The sequence below is a fragment of the Lynx canadensis genome, chromosome A2 (assembly GCF_007474595.2).
Source record: "Lynx canadensis isolate LIC74 chromosome A2, mLynCan4.pri.v2, whole genome shotgun sequence".
NCBI lineage: Eukaryota > Metazoa > Chordata > Mammalia > Carnivora > Felidae > Lynx > Lynx canadensis.
Genome location: NC_044304.2, coordinates 21,935,038 through 21,951,622, shown reverse-complemented (window position 1 = coordinate 21,951,622; position 16,585 = coordinate 21,935,038). Strand labels below are relative to the sequence as shown.

The 16,585-nt window shown below is 41.2% G+C and overlaps 1 protein-coding gene across 3 annotated transcripts in view; it reads right to left on the bottom strand.

Moving 5' to 3' along the window:
• Positions 1–16,585, bottom strand: part of CACNA1D (calcium voltage-gated channel subunit alpha1 D) — a 303,468-nt gene that overhangs the window by 143,663 nt on the left and 143,220 nt on the right. For all 3 annotated transcript variants that reach the window (XM_030307020.2, XM_030307023.1, XM_030307022.1), the window contains exons 4-6: positions 13,715–13,854; positions 4,801–4,943; positions 524–676 (exon numbers count right to left, since the gene is read on the bottom strand). In XM_030307020.2, the coding sequence (XP_030162880.2) occupies positions 524–676; positions 4,801–4,943; positions 13,715–13,854 (436 nt within the window). The remainder of the gene's footprint in view (positions 1–523; positions 677–4,800; positions 4,944–13,714; positions 13,855–16,585) is intronic.

Here is a 16,585-nt window from a genome sequence, read left to right as displayed (position 1 = left end):
GCAAACAGAGCACACAGGCTTCACCACTCAAGACACCAACACCCGGAAGCCCAGAGCTGGTGGAAGCTGAGTGCCCTTGTCAGAGCCTAGAACACCTGCCTCCCACCGGTGCTGTCTCAGACTCCCACTTGACCCTCAAGGTCCACTTCAAAGACTCCCTCTTCTGTGGCATATGACACTTAGGTACTCAGAATCCATTGCTCCCTCCTCTGTCCTGACTCTATAGAACCTTTCTTAAGCCTACAGAGAACAATGCTAGTGATGCCTCTCATGTTCTAGTTTTGGGGGTACCTCATCTGGTTTGCCAGGACACATTACATAAGAAATCAGGATAGAAAAGGAGATTAAATCCTCATTTATTCTGAACACAATTCACACTAAGAACTGGCTCAGTACATTTACTGGTATATTTGGCTCCCCCCCCCCCGCCATTTTGTTTTAGATTTTCCCCAAACCATGTAAGCTATTGGGAGGAAAATTAAATTTTTTAAAGCTAGGCTAGCTACCATTTTTCATTACTCACCCGAGTCAGCAAAAAAACATGTTTTGTGCATTTTTCCAATAAAAAGTTCCAATCCTATAATAGCATAGATTATGATTACAAATAATACCAAAAGGGCTATGTGAAGGAGGGGAACCATGGCTTTTATAATGGAGTTCAGGACAACTTGTAAACCTGCAAGAGAGACAAATAAGTTTGTGAGCCAGGGAGATTCTTTAAGGAGATGGATGGATGGATGGTTTTATATATATATATATAATTCCTAATGGTGCCTGCTCCATATATGACACACAGTAATAAAATTCAAAGAGATATTTAACATTAAATTAATATTAGGGGCACCTGGGTGGCTCAGTTGGTTAAGTATCCACCTCTTGATTTCTGCTCAGGTCTTGGCCCCACAGTTCATGAGATTGAGCCCTGCATAGGGCTCTGCACAGACAGCATGGACCCTGCTTGGGACTTTCTCTCTCCCTCTCTCTCTGCTCCTCCCCTGCTCACACTCTCTCTCTTTTAAAGTAAATAAATAAACTTAATAAAAAAAAAAAGACATCACTTCTGAATGGGGATAAGACAGAGGACTGGGTAGCAGTGCCTCTCTTGCTACGGCCCAAGGGTGGAAGAGGATGGATTTCCACAGGTGGGCCTGGGAGAGGGGCTGCTCCAGACAGAGGGGAGAGCATCAGAAGCATGGCAGGTGAGCCAGGCAACGTGGGCCAGGCCAGTGAGTCTTGGTTGGTGGTCAAACAGTGGAGAGAAGATCAGGAAAGAAAAAGCAGATTGCAGCTAGGTAGCTCTGGGTTTTAAACTTGGGTTACAGGGTCAGACTTTTCTCCATCAGCAAAGGCAGACTCTTGAGAAAGAGGAACAAGGCAGCGGGAGGTGAGGCCAGCAGAGAAGTTGTTGGGGAGTGCTGGGCTCTCCAGGCAGGACAGCCTGAGGATCATGATGAATCTAGCAGCTGAGTTTGAGAGGAGGAGAAGGTGCCCATGGAGGCAGGGTCTTGAGGCAGACCTGTGCGCCTGAACAAAAACAAGGATGTCAAAAAGGAGGCTCTCCTGGATTGAAGGAGGGAGGGAGAGGGGCAAGAGCCCCCTTAGACCCAGGATGTTTGATGGCGGGCCTAACCTTAAGAGGGAAGTGTGCTGCCACTGCTACATGGACCTGAGAGATGGGGCGACAGGAGTACCAGGAAGCCCTGTATACAGCAATGCTCAGAGCCACAACACACGACAAGACAGACTGTGGAAGGAGGGTTTGTGGAGCAGTACTCAGGTCAGGAGGGGTGGGCAGAAGCTGGAGACTGAGGGTGGGTGCTGGGCAGGAAACCAGAACCCACACTGCAGCCAGGCTTCCTAATTACTGTGTTTAGCATCTGGGTTCTCCCCCCCCACCCCACCCCCAACCCCTGCCCAGGAGCACAGCTCCCTACACATATTCAAAGAACAAAAGAGTGTAAGATGCCAAGATGCTAGAAGCAAGTAAGACAGAAATCAGAACACACCAAGTGAAGAGAAAAATATTCATTAGCGATAATAACAAAAGTTAACCATGACTGGAAGTCCACGGAGAGACAGGAGGGATGAGATGGGGAGGGTAAACCGAGAAGATTTCACTCAAGAAGAGCCTATCTTTCCAAGACCCATATTACAACCTAAATCCTAGGTATTATCTTCAGATAGTTAAATGTTCAAATGGTTTTAGAAAAACAAATGATTAATAAATTTTTAATGTTTTCACCTTCTATCAGAAATAGATAAAAAGAAGTATCTGCTCTTATCTACTTGGACAGGGGTTTGGAGGGATTTTTTTTTTTTTTAAGACATGGATGGTCCATTCGAAATCATCTGGCAGTTAGTGCTTCTGAATTCTATGGTAGTGAGCTGTATGTTTCATGAACGTGTTTGTTCATTGTAACTACTGTATTTCAGATTGGCCAAATTTATGAGATAATGAGGTTTATCTTCATGTGAACATGTAGACTTTCCTGACATTGGACTCCTTTGTACATAATCAGTGTGTACAGTAGAGCTCATGGGACTCCAGTTAAGGAGAGAGTGGGATGGAATGGGAAGAACACTAAGCCAGGAACAGGAAGAAAGTGTGTCTGCTCCCTTTTGGCCACCTACTGGCTATGAGAATCTGCACGAGTTGCTACCCCTCCATAGCCCTCGGCTTCTTTGTCTAAAAGATGATGCACAGAGATCAAATGATCTGTAGGGTTCTTTCCCACTTGATGGTCCAGGATTCTGACAAATATTATCAGAGCATGGATGGTTAAGAACTCCATGAATGCCTGAGGCACTCCCTTTTGAAATACACATTTACCTCCCAACAAATAAATATATATTCACGAACAAACACAAAATCATGTCTTATAGAACAGTCTGAATTCTCTATAGAAGGGATGAGACAATTCCCAGGTAAGTGTAAACAGTCATACCTTCCCTGGCATTTCTAAAAAATTCAGAGTTCTTAAAAAATCACTAGGCCCCAGTTGCCAACCAGCATGGGAAACATCAGGACCCAGAGCCTCTGACCCATCTCCCCAAAGCCCAGTGGGGGCTGATAAGAGACATGGATGTCCTCCACTAGCACAGTGAATAAATATGGGCTGAAAAGTCCTCACACAAGACTTAGGTCCCCATTTCTCCCTGTCTACCTCTGGGACAGTGTGATGCAGAACTCCATCACATTACAAAGAAGAAAAGAAAGAAATATAGTTTAAAACTGTTCTCAAGAGCATCTGGGAACACAAGTCATTTAGTGAAAACCTCATTAGGCAAGGAAGCCACAACAATGATGTAGGAGTTCGGAGAGCTTCACTGGCCAGTCGTGCACGTGCAAAGCCACAGCACCTGCTTGTCCTTACAACACACACTGTAAGCAAGCTGCCCTGTCATGTGCTCTTTGAGGGGGAAAAGGTTGTCGTGGTTACTCTGAGATCAGATTAAGCTATAACGACTAAATCTGAAAGAACATGTTTGCTCACTGAACTTTTCATTTCATCGTGTTACACATAAGAGAACCAGTCATTTCCAAGGTATTTCTATTTTTCTCAATTGCTTCCAGACAGTTCTGTGGTTTTGACTTGTGCTGATCTTTTTCAATGAAAATAAATGAACCATCTGGAAAAACAAGTACACATAAAACACCACTTCCTACATTTTCAAATGTTAAATTTGGAAATCTTTTTTTTTCCAGAGAATTTTTGGTGTGTCCTGAGTGCCAACAGGTTTAATAAAAATTTCATGAAGAACTTCTGGAAAGGCAAAAACATGATCTGTGCTCTTTTGATGGCTTTATGAGTCGTGAAAAACAGACACACCCTGTCATCTCAGATCCTTCCTCCAGTCGGAGCAGGCAGCCACCTCACCACCACAGTCGCTGGAGAGGTGCTAGGACATCTACCCTCACGTCCCCAGCAGGGGCATCCGTGCAGGGGCAGAGCCCAGCGAAGCGGCACGCTCCGTGTTTCTCAGAGAAGCAGAAGCAGCCTGCAGCTCCTGGACAGAGCACCGACCAGACATCCGTTCCAACTCAGGTGGCATTCAACCTGGCCTAGACGTCCAGAGCAAAAAGCAGACTAGGACTTGGCATGGAGGGGTACACACCCTAGTGGAGAAAACAGCATCTCTCACCATGGAGGGCCACCTCTGTGCTCCAGACCTTGAACTGGGGACTCTCCCCATATTATCCCTTTCAGTCCTCACAACAACCTGCAAGCCAGTCCTACAGAACCCCAGGGAAGACCCAGAAGCATCCACCTCTCCCCTCCCAAGAGCCAGATGGGCACAACTCTTAATAGTGGAGAGCAGAGTAGACTCTTTGGGAGTCCAGCCTCCTGCTGCTGCTCGCTTTGAAGAAAGGCAGTTGGTTGTGAGCCCTCTGTCACCCTCCTCTGCACAAACCACCATTTTCAGAGGGGGCAGGCCTGGGAGCAGGAGGAGGCTGCAGCAGCAAGGTGTCCGAAGAGGAAAACCAGACTGGAAGCAGGAAGCCTGAACTCAAGGCCCCGTGTCACCACTCACTCCATGTCTGTGCGAGAGAAGATTCTCCTGCAATATCAGGAAGACAACAGTTGCCACTGGCCTTTTCTTGGGGCTATCACTGGGGTCCAAAATGACCACACAAGCAAAAGTGTGTTGTGAACTGTGAAGGCCTCCGTGGTCATCTGCGGACCCCCTGGCTGGCACACAGCAACTCACCTTGCAACACTCAGCTCCAGAATCCTGAGCCCCACCCAGAAGAAAAACAAGTCAACAAACGCCTGGCTTTAGGAAACAAGACGTGCTTACTGGGTACTCCTGACACTAGTCGAAGTGGTCGTAACACTCGAAAGGCTCGGAGGGCTTTGACATCGAAGCCTCCTGACTTGCCACTGGAGTGGTTACCGCCTTCTGTTTCTTTGGTTAATTGTTCCAGAATTACACTAAACAATCTGAAAAAAGGAAGAAAGGAAGAATTGTTAGAGTCTGTCACCCAGGGAAGCAAAACAGGATGATAATAGTAGTTATTTCTGAACAAGGGCTAATTCTGTGGGGCTGCTGCCTAAATAAAGGGGAAGCAAGGCAAAGGCAAGCATTTGAATCCCGAAAGCAACCCCTACATGTAACAAGACTGGCAACAAGGACTGAGTCATCTGTTTTCCTGCCAACAGAGCATCCCTGACCAAGTCAGACCCCACAGAAGAGGGGCTCACCATGGATCCAATGATGACAAGTGGAATTGCCCAAACAGAAGTAACAAGGAAACAAACATGGCGGCTACCATTTATACACATTCACTAGGTGCAAGCACTTTATACATCATTATCTCAATCTTCACAAAGTGCTATGCAGTAGTAATTCTTATTATTTCACAAGTGAGGAAACAAACTTGATGAGAACAAGTAACTTGCCCAAGGTCACACTACTAGGGTAGAACTATTGTATGAAATCCAGGTGTGTCAGCCCCACTAGGATGTGGGTCCCATGAGGGCAGGGACTTTTAATCTGTGTTGTTCATTTGCTCATTTAGTCTGTTCAAGCCTAGTGCCTAGAACGGTTCTTAACACAGAAGCCACTCAAAACTTATCTGATGAGTAAATCAATGGGTGAATATTGACTTCAAAGTACTGAATCTTAATCAATGTGTTATACCATTTCTGGTACAGCCACCGACACATCCACACCCACCTCCACCCTCCCAGGGAGGGATGTTCAAGGAATGATGTAAATCACAGATGCTGAGGAGATGTGCAAAGGCCAGAAGCAGTAAACCAAGGTAAGGTATTAATATCGTCATCTTCTCTTTTGAAATGTGCATAATATTGTATCTGGCAGCCACAACACATTTTTTCCTACTCTCCAAAGGTTTTTAGGATAAAGCTATTTTCAGACAATCTGCTCACTTGACAGTTACTTTTGCTCTTTCAAATAAACATTTATTCTTTGGAATTATTGCTTGTTTTTCAGAATAAATATAAATTTGCCCATTTCAAATAGAATCAACTCTGGCCAATCAGATTGTGGGGATGATTGGCCCAACAACAGAGAAAAGGTTTCTAAAGTTTAATTAGCAGCCAAAGTAGAAACTCTGCCCTCACTGGCATGCCTCTGGATTGCCAAGACACTAAGTCCATAAAATACAGGGTGGTCTGATTACAGTCCTGATTGGGCACACTCATATCGCTCTGGGGCATTTAAAGACCAGCCATTTGTTTTAACAACACTATGGCAATTAGCAGTGACCCAGGCAGGGGGAGAGGGAGGTGGCGCTAGGGGGGAATAAATCAAGTCTCTACCTTTTCAAACCTTCAGATGGGCTCTCCCTAGTTATGACTAGGGAAATAGACCAAACTTATAACTGGTTTCTCTCATTAGTATAGGGTTGTTTTTTTTTATTACTCTAAACCCCTGCAGCAAGGCTCAAGTTAAAAGTCTCCCCTCCAAAACAAGTTCATAGCTTTGCAAAAACAAAACAGAAGAAAGAAAACCTCAAACTCTTCTGAAATGTGTCAGCCGCAGGAATTTTCATCCCAAAGGGTTAGGAAAGTAATTTATGCAGGTGGTGACTGAAGATCACTTTCAAATATCAGTGTTTTACAGGACATACATCATGGTCCTTTTACCCCTCGTTCTTCAGCAATGCCCTTCATAACAGGTGAATGGTGTCTCTCTCCCATTACAGAGGAACCTGAGTCAGAGAGGGAAGCTGGCTGCCTTTTCCTGACAGCCAAGAGTATAAGGGGTTGGGGCTGGCTTCCATTCCTAAGAGTTAGCAGGCACTAGGAAAGCTCCTCTCCTTCTCTGGGCCTCAGTTTCCCCCTCTGTAAAATGAAAAAACTGGAATTAAATGAACCAGAGCCCTGCCTTTCCCATTCTAATACTCTGTGATTCTACTCTCTTTACCACTTACGCCCTCCACCCCCAACAAAAAAAGTACTGCATGCCTAGAGAGCTCAGGACATGAAGACAAAGTATTTGATCCTAGACTGTTATTAAGTTTATCCCAACACAGGAGAAAAAGGCAAGGAGATACCTAAACTGACCCAGCAGCAACAGAATGAGCCCCCACGTCCTTCTTCACAAAGCTTAAGTGATGAGCCTGAATGCTTGAAATATATGTTGACTGAAGCTTTAGGTGGGTGGAATAAACTTTTCTATACAGGGAACACTATCAGCTCTGGTAGACCCATTGAGTACTCTTGTGGTCACATCATTACAGTTAACATTTTAGAAGTATCAATTACTTTCTTAATGTCTCTTAGTGGGAATCTTGACAAAAGCAATAGGTCACAGTTGGCTTGGAATGGAAAATCCACTGGATTGAGATACATCCTGTAGTTGGAAACTTTAGGGAGTAGAAATTTGATGCGCATGAAGACATAGTAAGTTCTCTTTTTTTAACTTTTCTTCTGCTCTTTGACTACAATTTAGTGCATATTTTAGATGAAAAATAATCTGATGTTCTACAGTTCTTTGCATTTATTAAGAAAGACCAATGAGTCCATTCCTACTTTAATTTCCCAGATGAGTTTTTACTTTTTAATTTTATTGCAGATCAATTTATATATAAAATGCACTTGTTTAAAGTATACAGTGAGAGGATTCTTGACAAACACAGAAGTCCAAGTACAAACACCACAGTCAAGATACAGGACAATTCCACCATCCCCAACAGCTCTTTGATGCCTCTGTGCAATCACCTCCCTCTCAGCTCAAACTTAGATATCCACTGATTGGCTGCTTATCACCTTGGGTTGTCTTTTCCCTTTTCTAGAACCTTTTACAAATGAAATCATATAGTATATGTTTTTCTTTTAACTTCTTTTGCTCACCATATTTTTGAGATTTATCCAAGTTGTTACATTTATCCACAGTTCATTTCTTTTCATTGTTCGGTGATATTCGATTGTAGTACATAAATGTACATAATGGGGTACATATGTAGTACATAAATGTACTACAATGAATGTATCCATTCACCTGTTAAGAGATATTTGTCTTGTTTCCAGTTTTTCTCCATTATGAATAAAGTCTTTGGGAACATGTGTTTTCATTTATTTGGGTAAGTACCTAAGAGTAATACTGGTAATATGGTCGTGTGGTTAGTGTATGATTAACATTAGAGGAAACTGGCAAAATTTTCCAAAGTGACTGCGCCATTTTCCATTTCTACAAGCAGTGTATGAGAGTTCCAGTTGCTCCATATCTTGGCTAACATTTGGTATTGTCAGTCTTTTTATATTTAGTAATGCTGGTAGGTACGTAGTGCGTCATTGTGGTTTTAATTTGTACTTCTCTAATTCTAATGATGTAGAACATCTTTTCAGGTGCTTGTTGACCATTTGCACATCTTTTGTGGAGATCTATTCAAATCTTTTGCCCATTTATATACTGGGTTGTCTTCCTACTAATGGGTTATAAGAGATCTTTATATATTCTGAATGCAAGTCCTTTGTCATATATCTGTATTGTGAATATTTTTTCCCAGTCTGTGCTTAATTTTTAATTTTCCTCACACAATCTTTTCAAGAAAAATTATAAATTTTGATAAACTCCAAAATTTTAATTATTTCTTTTTTGGCTAGTACTTTTTGGTTCCTAAGAAATTTGCCTGCCCTAAGTCATAAAAATCTATATTTTTACATTTTATATTTTATATTTTTACATTTTATATTTTTAACTTTCACATATAGGCTTATGATCCATCTTAAGGTAATATTTGTGTAGGTTATTAGGTAGGAATAAATATTCTTCTTTTTTTCATGTGGATAAATAGTTGTTCCATTGCCATTTGTTGAAAACTAACTACAATTTATAATTCAACTCATTGAATTATCAAGGCAGCTTTGTCTAAAATCAATTGCTCACATACATATGGGTCTATTTCTAGATTCCCTAGTCTATTCCATTGATCTTTATATCTACTTCTTATGCCAACATCAGTCTTGGCTACCGGAGTTTTATAGCAAGCCTAAAGATCAGGTTCCAGCTTAGTTCTTAAACATTTCTTTGTCTAGTTTAGGGCCTAATTACTGTATCAGTTTTAGAATAAATCTGTCAATCTACAGAAATCTTGCTGGGATTTAGATTCAGTCTATAGCAAAGTTTGAGAAGAACTGATATCCTAACAATAATTGAGTCTTCCAATCCATGAACAACGTACAACATTCCATTTATTTAGGTATTCTTTCATTTCTCTCAGCAAAGTTTAGTCATTTGCAATGTGCTATTTTCCCCTAAATATTTCATGCTTTTTGATGCTATAGTAAATAATGTCTTTAAAATTTCATTTTCTATTGGTTCATGACTAGCATATAGGTTTTTAAATACTTTTTAAATACTAACTTCTACCCAGAACCACTGCTAAATTCATTTAGAGCACATAATTTTGTATGATTTTGCTGTTCTTAAATTCACTAAGACTTATTTTATGGCCCATAATATTTCTTGGTCAATGTTCCATGTACATGCATGTGAAAAGAATGTGCATTCTGGTCTTGAGTAGTATGTTCTAAAAATGCCAATTATGTCAAGTTTGTTGATGGTACTGTTCATATATCCCTATATACCTAGTGATTTTCTGTCTAGATGTTCTATCAGCACCCTTCAAGAGAGAAGTATTAAAATGTACAGATTTGTCCATTCCACCTTAAGTTCTTTTCAGTTTTTGTTTAGTGTATTTTGAAGCCTTGTTATTAGGCATACACACACACACACACACACACACACACACTTAGGGTTATTACATCTTCATGAAAGAATTCTTTCATCACTATGAAATGTCTTTTTCCTGGATAATATTCCTTGTTCTCAAGTCTACTTTGTTGGACTAATATTGCTACTCTATCTTTATTCTGATTAATTTTCACATGGCATATATTTTTCTGGCCTTTGAATTTCAAATTATTTGTGTCTTTATAAGTTAGGGTTCTTGTAGACACTATAGAGTTGGGTCTGGTTTTTTACATATAAAATCTGATAAACTCTGGACTCTTATAAGGATTTAGCTGGATTTAAATCTACTATCTTGCTGTTTGTTTTCTGTTTGCCCTGCCCATTGTTCTTATTTAATTCATACCTGACTTTTTTTAATTAATTGAACTTTTAAAAATTCCATTTAATATCCAACACAGGCTTATTAACTATATATTTTTATTTTTCTAGTGGCTGCACTAGGGCAAGTGTCTGCAAAAATCTGTAGAGTGTCAGATAGCAACTATTTTAGGATTTTCAGGCCACAGGGTCCCTGTCACAACTATTCAACTTTGCCATCCTAACACCAAATAGCCAAATAGATATGAGTGAGTCTGACTGTCTTCCAATAAAACAATCTTCCAAAGCACACAGGAAAATACTTTGTCAATGTGAAAAATAAAAAAGGCAATAAACCATATTTGGCTTACAGGCTAAATTTTGCCAGCCTGTGCTCTAGGGTTTACAATATACATCTTGAACTTAATACAGTCTACGTTCAGATAATATTTTATCATATTTACCACCAACTGTATAAGCTCTTTTCAAACGTACATGGCTTTTTCCTTCTTTCTGTCCTTTGTGCTATTGTTGTTACATATTTTACTTTCATAGATGCTGCAAACTCCTCAATACATTGTTACTACTTGTGCCGTAAATAATCAAGTACTTTTAAAGAGATTTTAAAATGAGAAAAAAAATTTTTTTATTTACCCATGAATTTACCCTTTCTGGCATTCTTCATTTCTTTTTAATAGATCCATAATTTCTACCTGGTTTCATTTTCCTTCAGTGTGAAGAAATTCCTTTAGTAATTGTTGAGATGAGGGTTTATTGGTGGTGAATTCTCAGCTTTGGTTTGTCTGAAAAAGTCTGTTTTTACTTCAATTTGGAAAGATATCTTTACTGAATAAGAATTCTAGGTTGACATTTTCCCTAGCACTTTAAAGATCTCTCTCTATTGTCTTCCAGTTTGTATGGTGCTGATGAGAAGTCTAGGGATGTCTTTTTCTCTGATTACTTTTTCAGATTTTCTCTTTATCCTTGGTTTTGAGCAATTTCATTATGATTATGACATACTTTGATGTAGCTTTCTTCATGTTTACTTTGCTCGAGCTTTGTTGAGCTTCTTGAATTTGTGAGTTTATGTTTTTCATCACATTTAGAAAATTTGGAGTCATTTAAAAATTTTTTCTGTCTCTCCTCTATCTCCTCTCCTTTGAGACCCCAAATATACATATGTTAGACCACCTGATATTGCCCCACAGGTCATCCAGGGCATGCTCAGTTTTTCTCTGTCAACATTCTTTGTGTTATTGCTAGGTCTTCAAGCTCCTTGATGTTTTTCTTCTATTGTATCTAATTTGCTATTAAGCCAATCCAGGGGAAATTTTCAGCTCTCAAAGTCCCATGTGTTTCTTTCTAATATTGTCCCATCATTTCGCATTGTGGCCATGTATTCCTTTAGGTCCATATACGTATTCATAATAGCTATTTTTAAAGTCTTGCAAAGCAATTCTCTATTAATTCCACCATCTTTGTCATTTCTAGGTCTGTTTCTACAGATGGAATTTCCTCCTTATGGGTCATATGTCTTAATACGGCTATAATATTTGACTGAATGCTGGACAATAGCTAAGTATCTGTATTTTGTCATCTTCTTTTAAAGAGCTTTGAGTTTTGTTTTCGCAGGCAGTTTGTTTTGCACCTCAGTTGGCTCCTTTTCAGGCTTCTTCTCAACCATTATTAGAAAGGAATTCAGGTGGCCATTACTGTATAGCAGGGGTTGGCAAAACTGTTCTGTAAGGGGCCAGAGAGTAAATAGTTCAGGCTTTGTGGACCTAAACTACTCAATTCAACTGTGTAAACAAACACGTGTGACTATGTTACAATAAAACTTTATTTACAAAAATTTGTGGCAGGCTGAATTTGTCCTGTTGGCCATATTTTCCCAACCCCTGCTACTAATGGCCATTCTGGGCTCTCTAATGACAGTCCAGGGTGTCTACTGAGGTCCGTCCATTCTTGCTGGTCATAACTTGAACATCTCCCAGACCTGTGTGAGCTCTAGTTATTATTCAGCTTATAGTCTCCAGCTTTTCTTTTTCTCCCTAATAGCATTATTTGACTGGCCTCATGGATTCTCACTCCCTGTAAGTGTAGATTACACTTCAGGCAAAGCTCAAGAGGACTCCAAAGCATATTTATGGAGCTCTTTCCCTGAAAAGCCCTTTCCCTTCTCCTCCCATGCTACACCTGTCAAATTTCAGCCCCACTGGCCTTACTGGATTCTTGTCTCTGTCTCCTCAATGCAATGAGACCACCATCCTCTGTTCAGTTCCATGTCTTTGTGCTCTTCTATAGTCTGAAAAATATCTCCAGGTAGAAAGCTGAGGTAACTGTAGGGTAGGGATAAAAGAAACGGAGCTAAGCATCTCCATCCTGTAGCTGAACAGAAAGTCCTGGGTCAGAAGAGGCACAGTGAGATTGTTCCAGAACCAAGAGACTTGCAAGGCTCCTGCTTGCCATTCCTTATTAGAGTTCACCAAATACAGGAAGGTACGGACATACCTACTACTTGTTCACTTTAGCTGCACTACCTTTGTGGTAATACTGTAGGCACCATGTACTGTGGTGGTTTTTGCAAAAGCTGAATTTTTTTTCCCTTAAGTCTAATTATCTCACTGGGCCACCATTTTGGATCCCATTTGAACTTCCTAGGTTTGAAAGAGCAGGCTTAAAATTTATCCCACTCTCCTAACATCCAGCTGTCTCCCATGGAAAGCCAAAGTATTCATGATTTAAAAAAACAACCCATAAGAAAAATTACTTTGCTCAATTTCAAAAGGCAGTTGAACAAAGTTATGGAGATGAAAACAGAGAGGTCATTTAACGATCTCTCTGTAGGACCAAATATAATTTTAGGAGCAACCCACTTTACTGCTAGATAATGAAGACTCTATGAAGGGATAGATCTTCTTTTCCTATCTGGGTATTTGGTCCAAAGTCCTAGCACTCCTCTGACACAGATTCAGTTTTTCCTCTTGCTGGCAAAATTTCCAGGTGTGGAAGGATCAGAATAACACAACACAGGCCACTGTTTTTTTAATACCCTCCTTTAACTAAAACTGTTGGTGTGTCTCTTCCTGTGACAGGATTTCAGAATAATGCCTACTTTCTCTGCATTTTCCAGCTTATTTCATTTCATGTCAGATACCTGATATTATTCAGACACTTGTTTTGTTATTTCAAATGGATGGTAGCATGCCAAAGTTTTTCCCACCAGTCAGCAAAAAAAAATTAATAGCTTTGCTCAAGGGATGTTAAATAGCAGAGTATCTCACTTCTATGAAGGATTTATTACTGTTTTAGTGTTTTGTGTTTTTTTTTAACTAACAGAGTGCTAAGTATAAGAGTTCTACTCATTTGAGTCTAACCACTAGCATGGCTGGCCTGTTTGTGAAGACCCAAGGCCTTGTAAAATGAAACCCTCTTAAATCAAGAGCTTCAACTTCCTTCTTTAATACATTACTGGAAGGGAAGTAAAAACAATGAGGGGATTCAAACTGGTCTCTTCCCAGAGGCAGATAGCAGCATCACCCATCACCAGCATCACTCCAAAACACTCCCGGCAGGTTCCGGCCACAATTGCTGGCAGAGAGGAGCAACCATGTTCCCTCAAAAGACTGTGTTTTTCATTGCTCCATGCCTCCCATCTTCCAAACATTTCCCCAAAATAAAAGGGACTTACCCTACTATTACTATAACAAAATCCAGTAAATTCCATCCATTCCTAACATAAGCATTAGGATGTAGCAATAATCCATATGCTATAATCTTCAAAAATGTCTCGACTGTAAAAATAATCAGGAAGGCATATTCTACTTTTTCCTGTAAAGAGAAACAAAAAGGGGGGGGGGCGTGGAGAGAAGAAGAAAAAGAGACAGGAATTAGATTCAATATCTCTGAGATATAAGCATTTTCTCCAAGCAAAGTTTTATTATGAGAAATGGCACCATTAACACAGCACCTGTGCCAGGAAAGCGTTTTAATTCTAACACTGAATTTCTCATAAGCAGCTAAGTGTAAAACACTTTTCATTCCAGGCTGCATGACTGCATTTTGCCACCTGCCCTGATGCGTGTGCAATGAGTCTGCCTAGGACATAACGGGCATGTTTGTTATTTGCACACATTTGCAAAATGCAGCATGTTTTCCTCCTGAGATTGCCAAATTAGGCCCAGAAAAGCACAAGGGTACAACAAAGATCTCAACAGTGGCTTTGAACAGAATGTCCTTTGGACGAAAGGAAGGTGCATCTGCTTTGACCCTCTCTCTTCCTCTTGGGTTTACACCTAATTTCTAATCCAGGGTCCTCTTTGTCTCAGAGCAGCAAGGTGACCTTGGCAAGTGCCTCCTCTCCTCTGGACCTAAGCTTCCTCACCAGCACAGAAAGGGAGCATATTCAGGATGGCAAATCCCCTGCCTGAATACTGGCATGTGGCCTCTCCCAGCTGACACTGCCAAGTGGTCGCCATACACCGTCCCAGGGAGCCTGGGTTCAGCCTCTGTGTCCTTCCCTCCTACCAGCCCCGGCAGCCATTCCCATCTGGCTGCCCAGATCTCTGAGATTCAGCCCTCAGGCTAGGTGACTCTTAGAATCCTTCCCATTCCAATTCATGCAACTCTGTGAGTCCAGAGAACACATCCATCAGCAGGTCTAAAAATGTTGACTCCTTTCCTCTTTTATAAAGGTTTTCTTTATGCAGCTTCAGCTTTAATAGAAATACCAACCCACTGGGATGTGTGCAATTAATTTTATAAGAGGCATTCCCTGGCAAGAGGCTACTTAATAACTCAATGAAAAACCATCAGCAATTAAAACTCTTCCACGTGGGCCATAAAGTCCTCCACAAATATTAATTCTACCCTGTGGGACCTGAGGAAAGTAAGCAATACCTTAGGAAAATGGAAGTCATGGAATTCACTTATTAAGATGCCCAGTGCAAGAGGTCAAATAAATTTGGCTCAGGAAACACTCAGTGAGCACCTATTCTACATAACAGACCCCATACTAGGAGCCAGGATTAGAAAAATGGCTCCACCACAGTCCCCTAAAGGTTTAGTCTGGTGGGGAAGGGAAGGTTTCAAACATAAACACTGAGAATGTCCCAAGACAGCTAACTGAAAGAGCAGTTTTACATCTTGAGCACTCTGACAAGGCCAAGGGACTAACTAGTTCATTCCTCCTTCACCAGGACTTTGCTTTGCTGTATGTGACCACTACTAGGTGGGCTAAGCCGCCCTGCTACCAAAGTGCTACCCCTCTGTCACCTGGCCTGACCTTCCCCACGTTTCGCCCCACATCCTCCCTCTTTACCACCAGAGCCACCGTCCAACCACTGCTGGACTCCAGCCTTCACCCTCATTCCTGACTTCCCACTGGTCTTGCAAAAAGCCAGTTCATCAGTTCTTCCCTCCCGGGTCTCTGTTGTCCTTAACCTGTCCTCCAGAGCTCCCTTTTATCCTTGAACACCATCAGAGAGGTCTAATAAACTCTTTTGTGATGTGAGTTAGTCAGAGTCAGTGTGTTTTCAATGTATAGAACCTCACTCACCCCAACCTCCATACCCATGCTGCCCCCAGAACTCTCAACTGGTCCCATCCTCAGCCTAGCTCATCCCACGTACCCAATACCCTTCACCAGACCGCCAGAACCCTCCTTGACCAGGACCCTTCTCCTTCCACACAGTCGTGCCCTCCAGACACACATGAGCCTCCAAACCTCCAGCAACTCCCTTCTTTACTCTCCATATTCCCTGTGAGCTCACACCAGGACCAACTTTGCTCCTGGCTAGGGAGGAGAGATCCCGGAAGGCTTCAATGGGGGCAGTGACAGCTATGAGAGCTAAAAGGAGAAAGCAATTCTGTTACTTGAACCAGAAGCAAAAAATCCCTGAAAATACCAATTCACTGTACTCAAATTAGACCCTGACCACCAAATGTAGATTGTCAATATGTTTTCAAGACTTAGAATTCTACGCGAACAAGATAAGCTAAAAACAGCACGCTGGTTTTACAATTCCTCTTCCCTTTTTATCCCTTCTGCTTTATTTACTAGGCCAGACAGAGAAAAAAGGCTTTTGCTGCCATCAATATTCATAGCAGTTACATCCCTACGTCAACACAGTGCTATACTTTAGAGCAGAAAAACAAGGCAGGGAACAGAGAGTACATCGAGCAAACACAGCTTGTTTTTCCTCTTTGGCTTTTATTTGTAAGTAATATTGCTATAATAATACAAGGGTCATTAGTATAACTGAATTGTTTAGGGTTCTTTTATATCCTCTTCTCTTGTCCTCCTCTCTCTCCTTTTAAAGAATTAGGTTTCTCTTTCCAAAAATCCTTAGTGCATTACTTGATGGAATTGATTGTAGGAAATATAACTTTGCTTTAATGTGATTCTTTATTACAGAGACTCTACCATGATGCCAACTGAACCATCACAGCCTGGAGAGCATACTAGACCAGTTTGTTAGAAGCCAGTGTCGTTCTCATCCCCAGCCATTTAAAAGGACTCCTATAAAACAAATACACCTCCACAGTAAGCAAATGCAATATA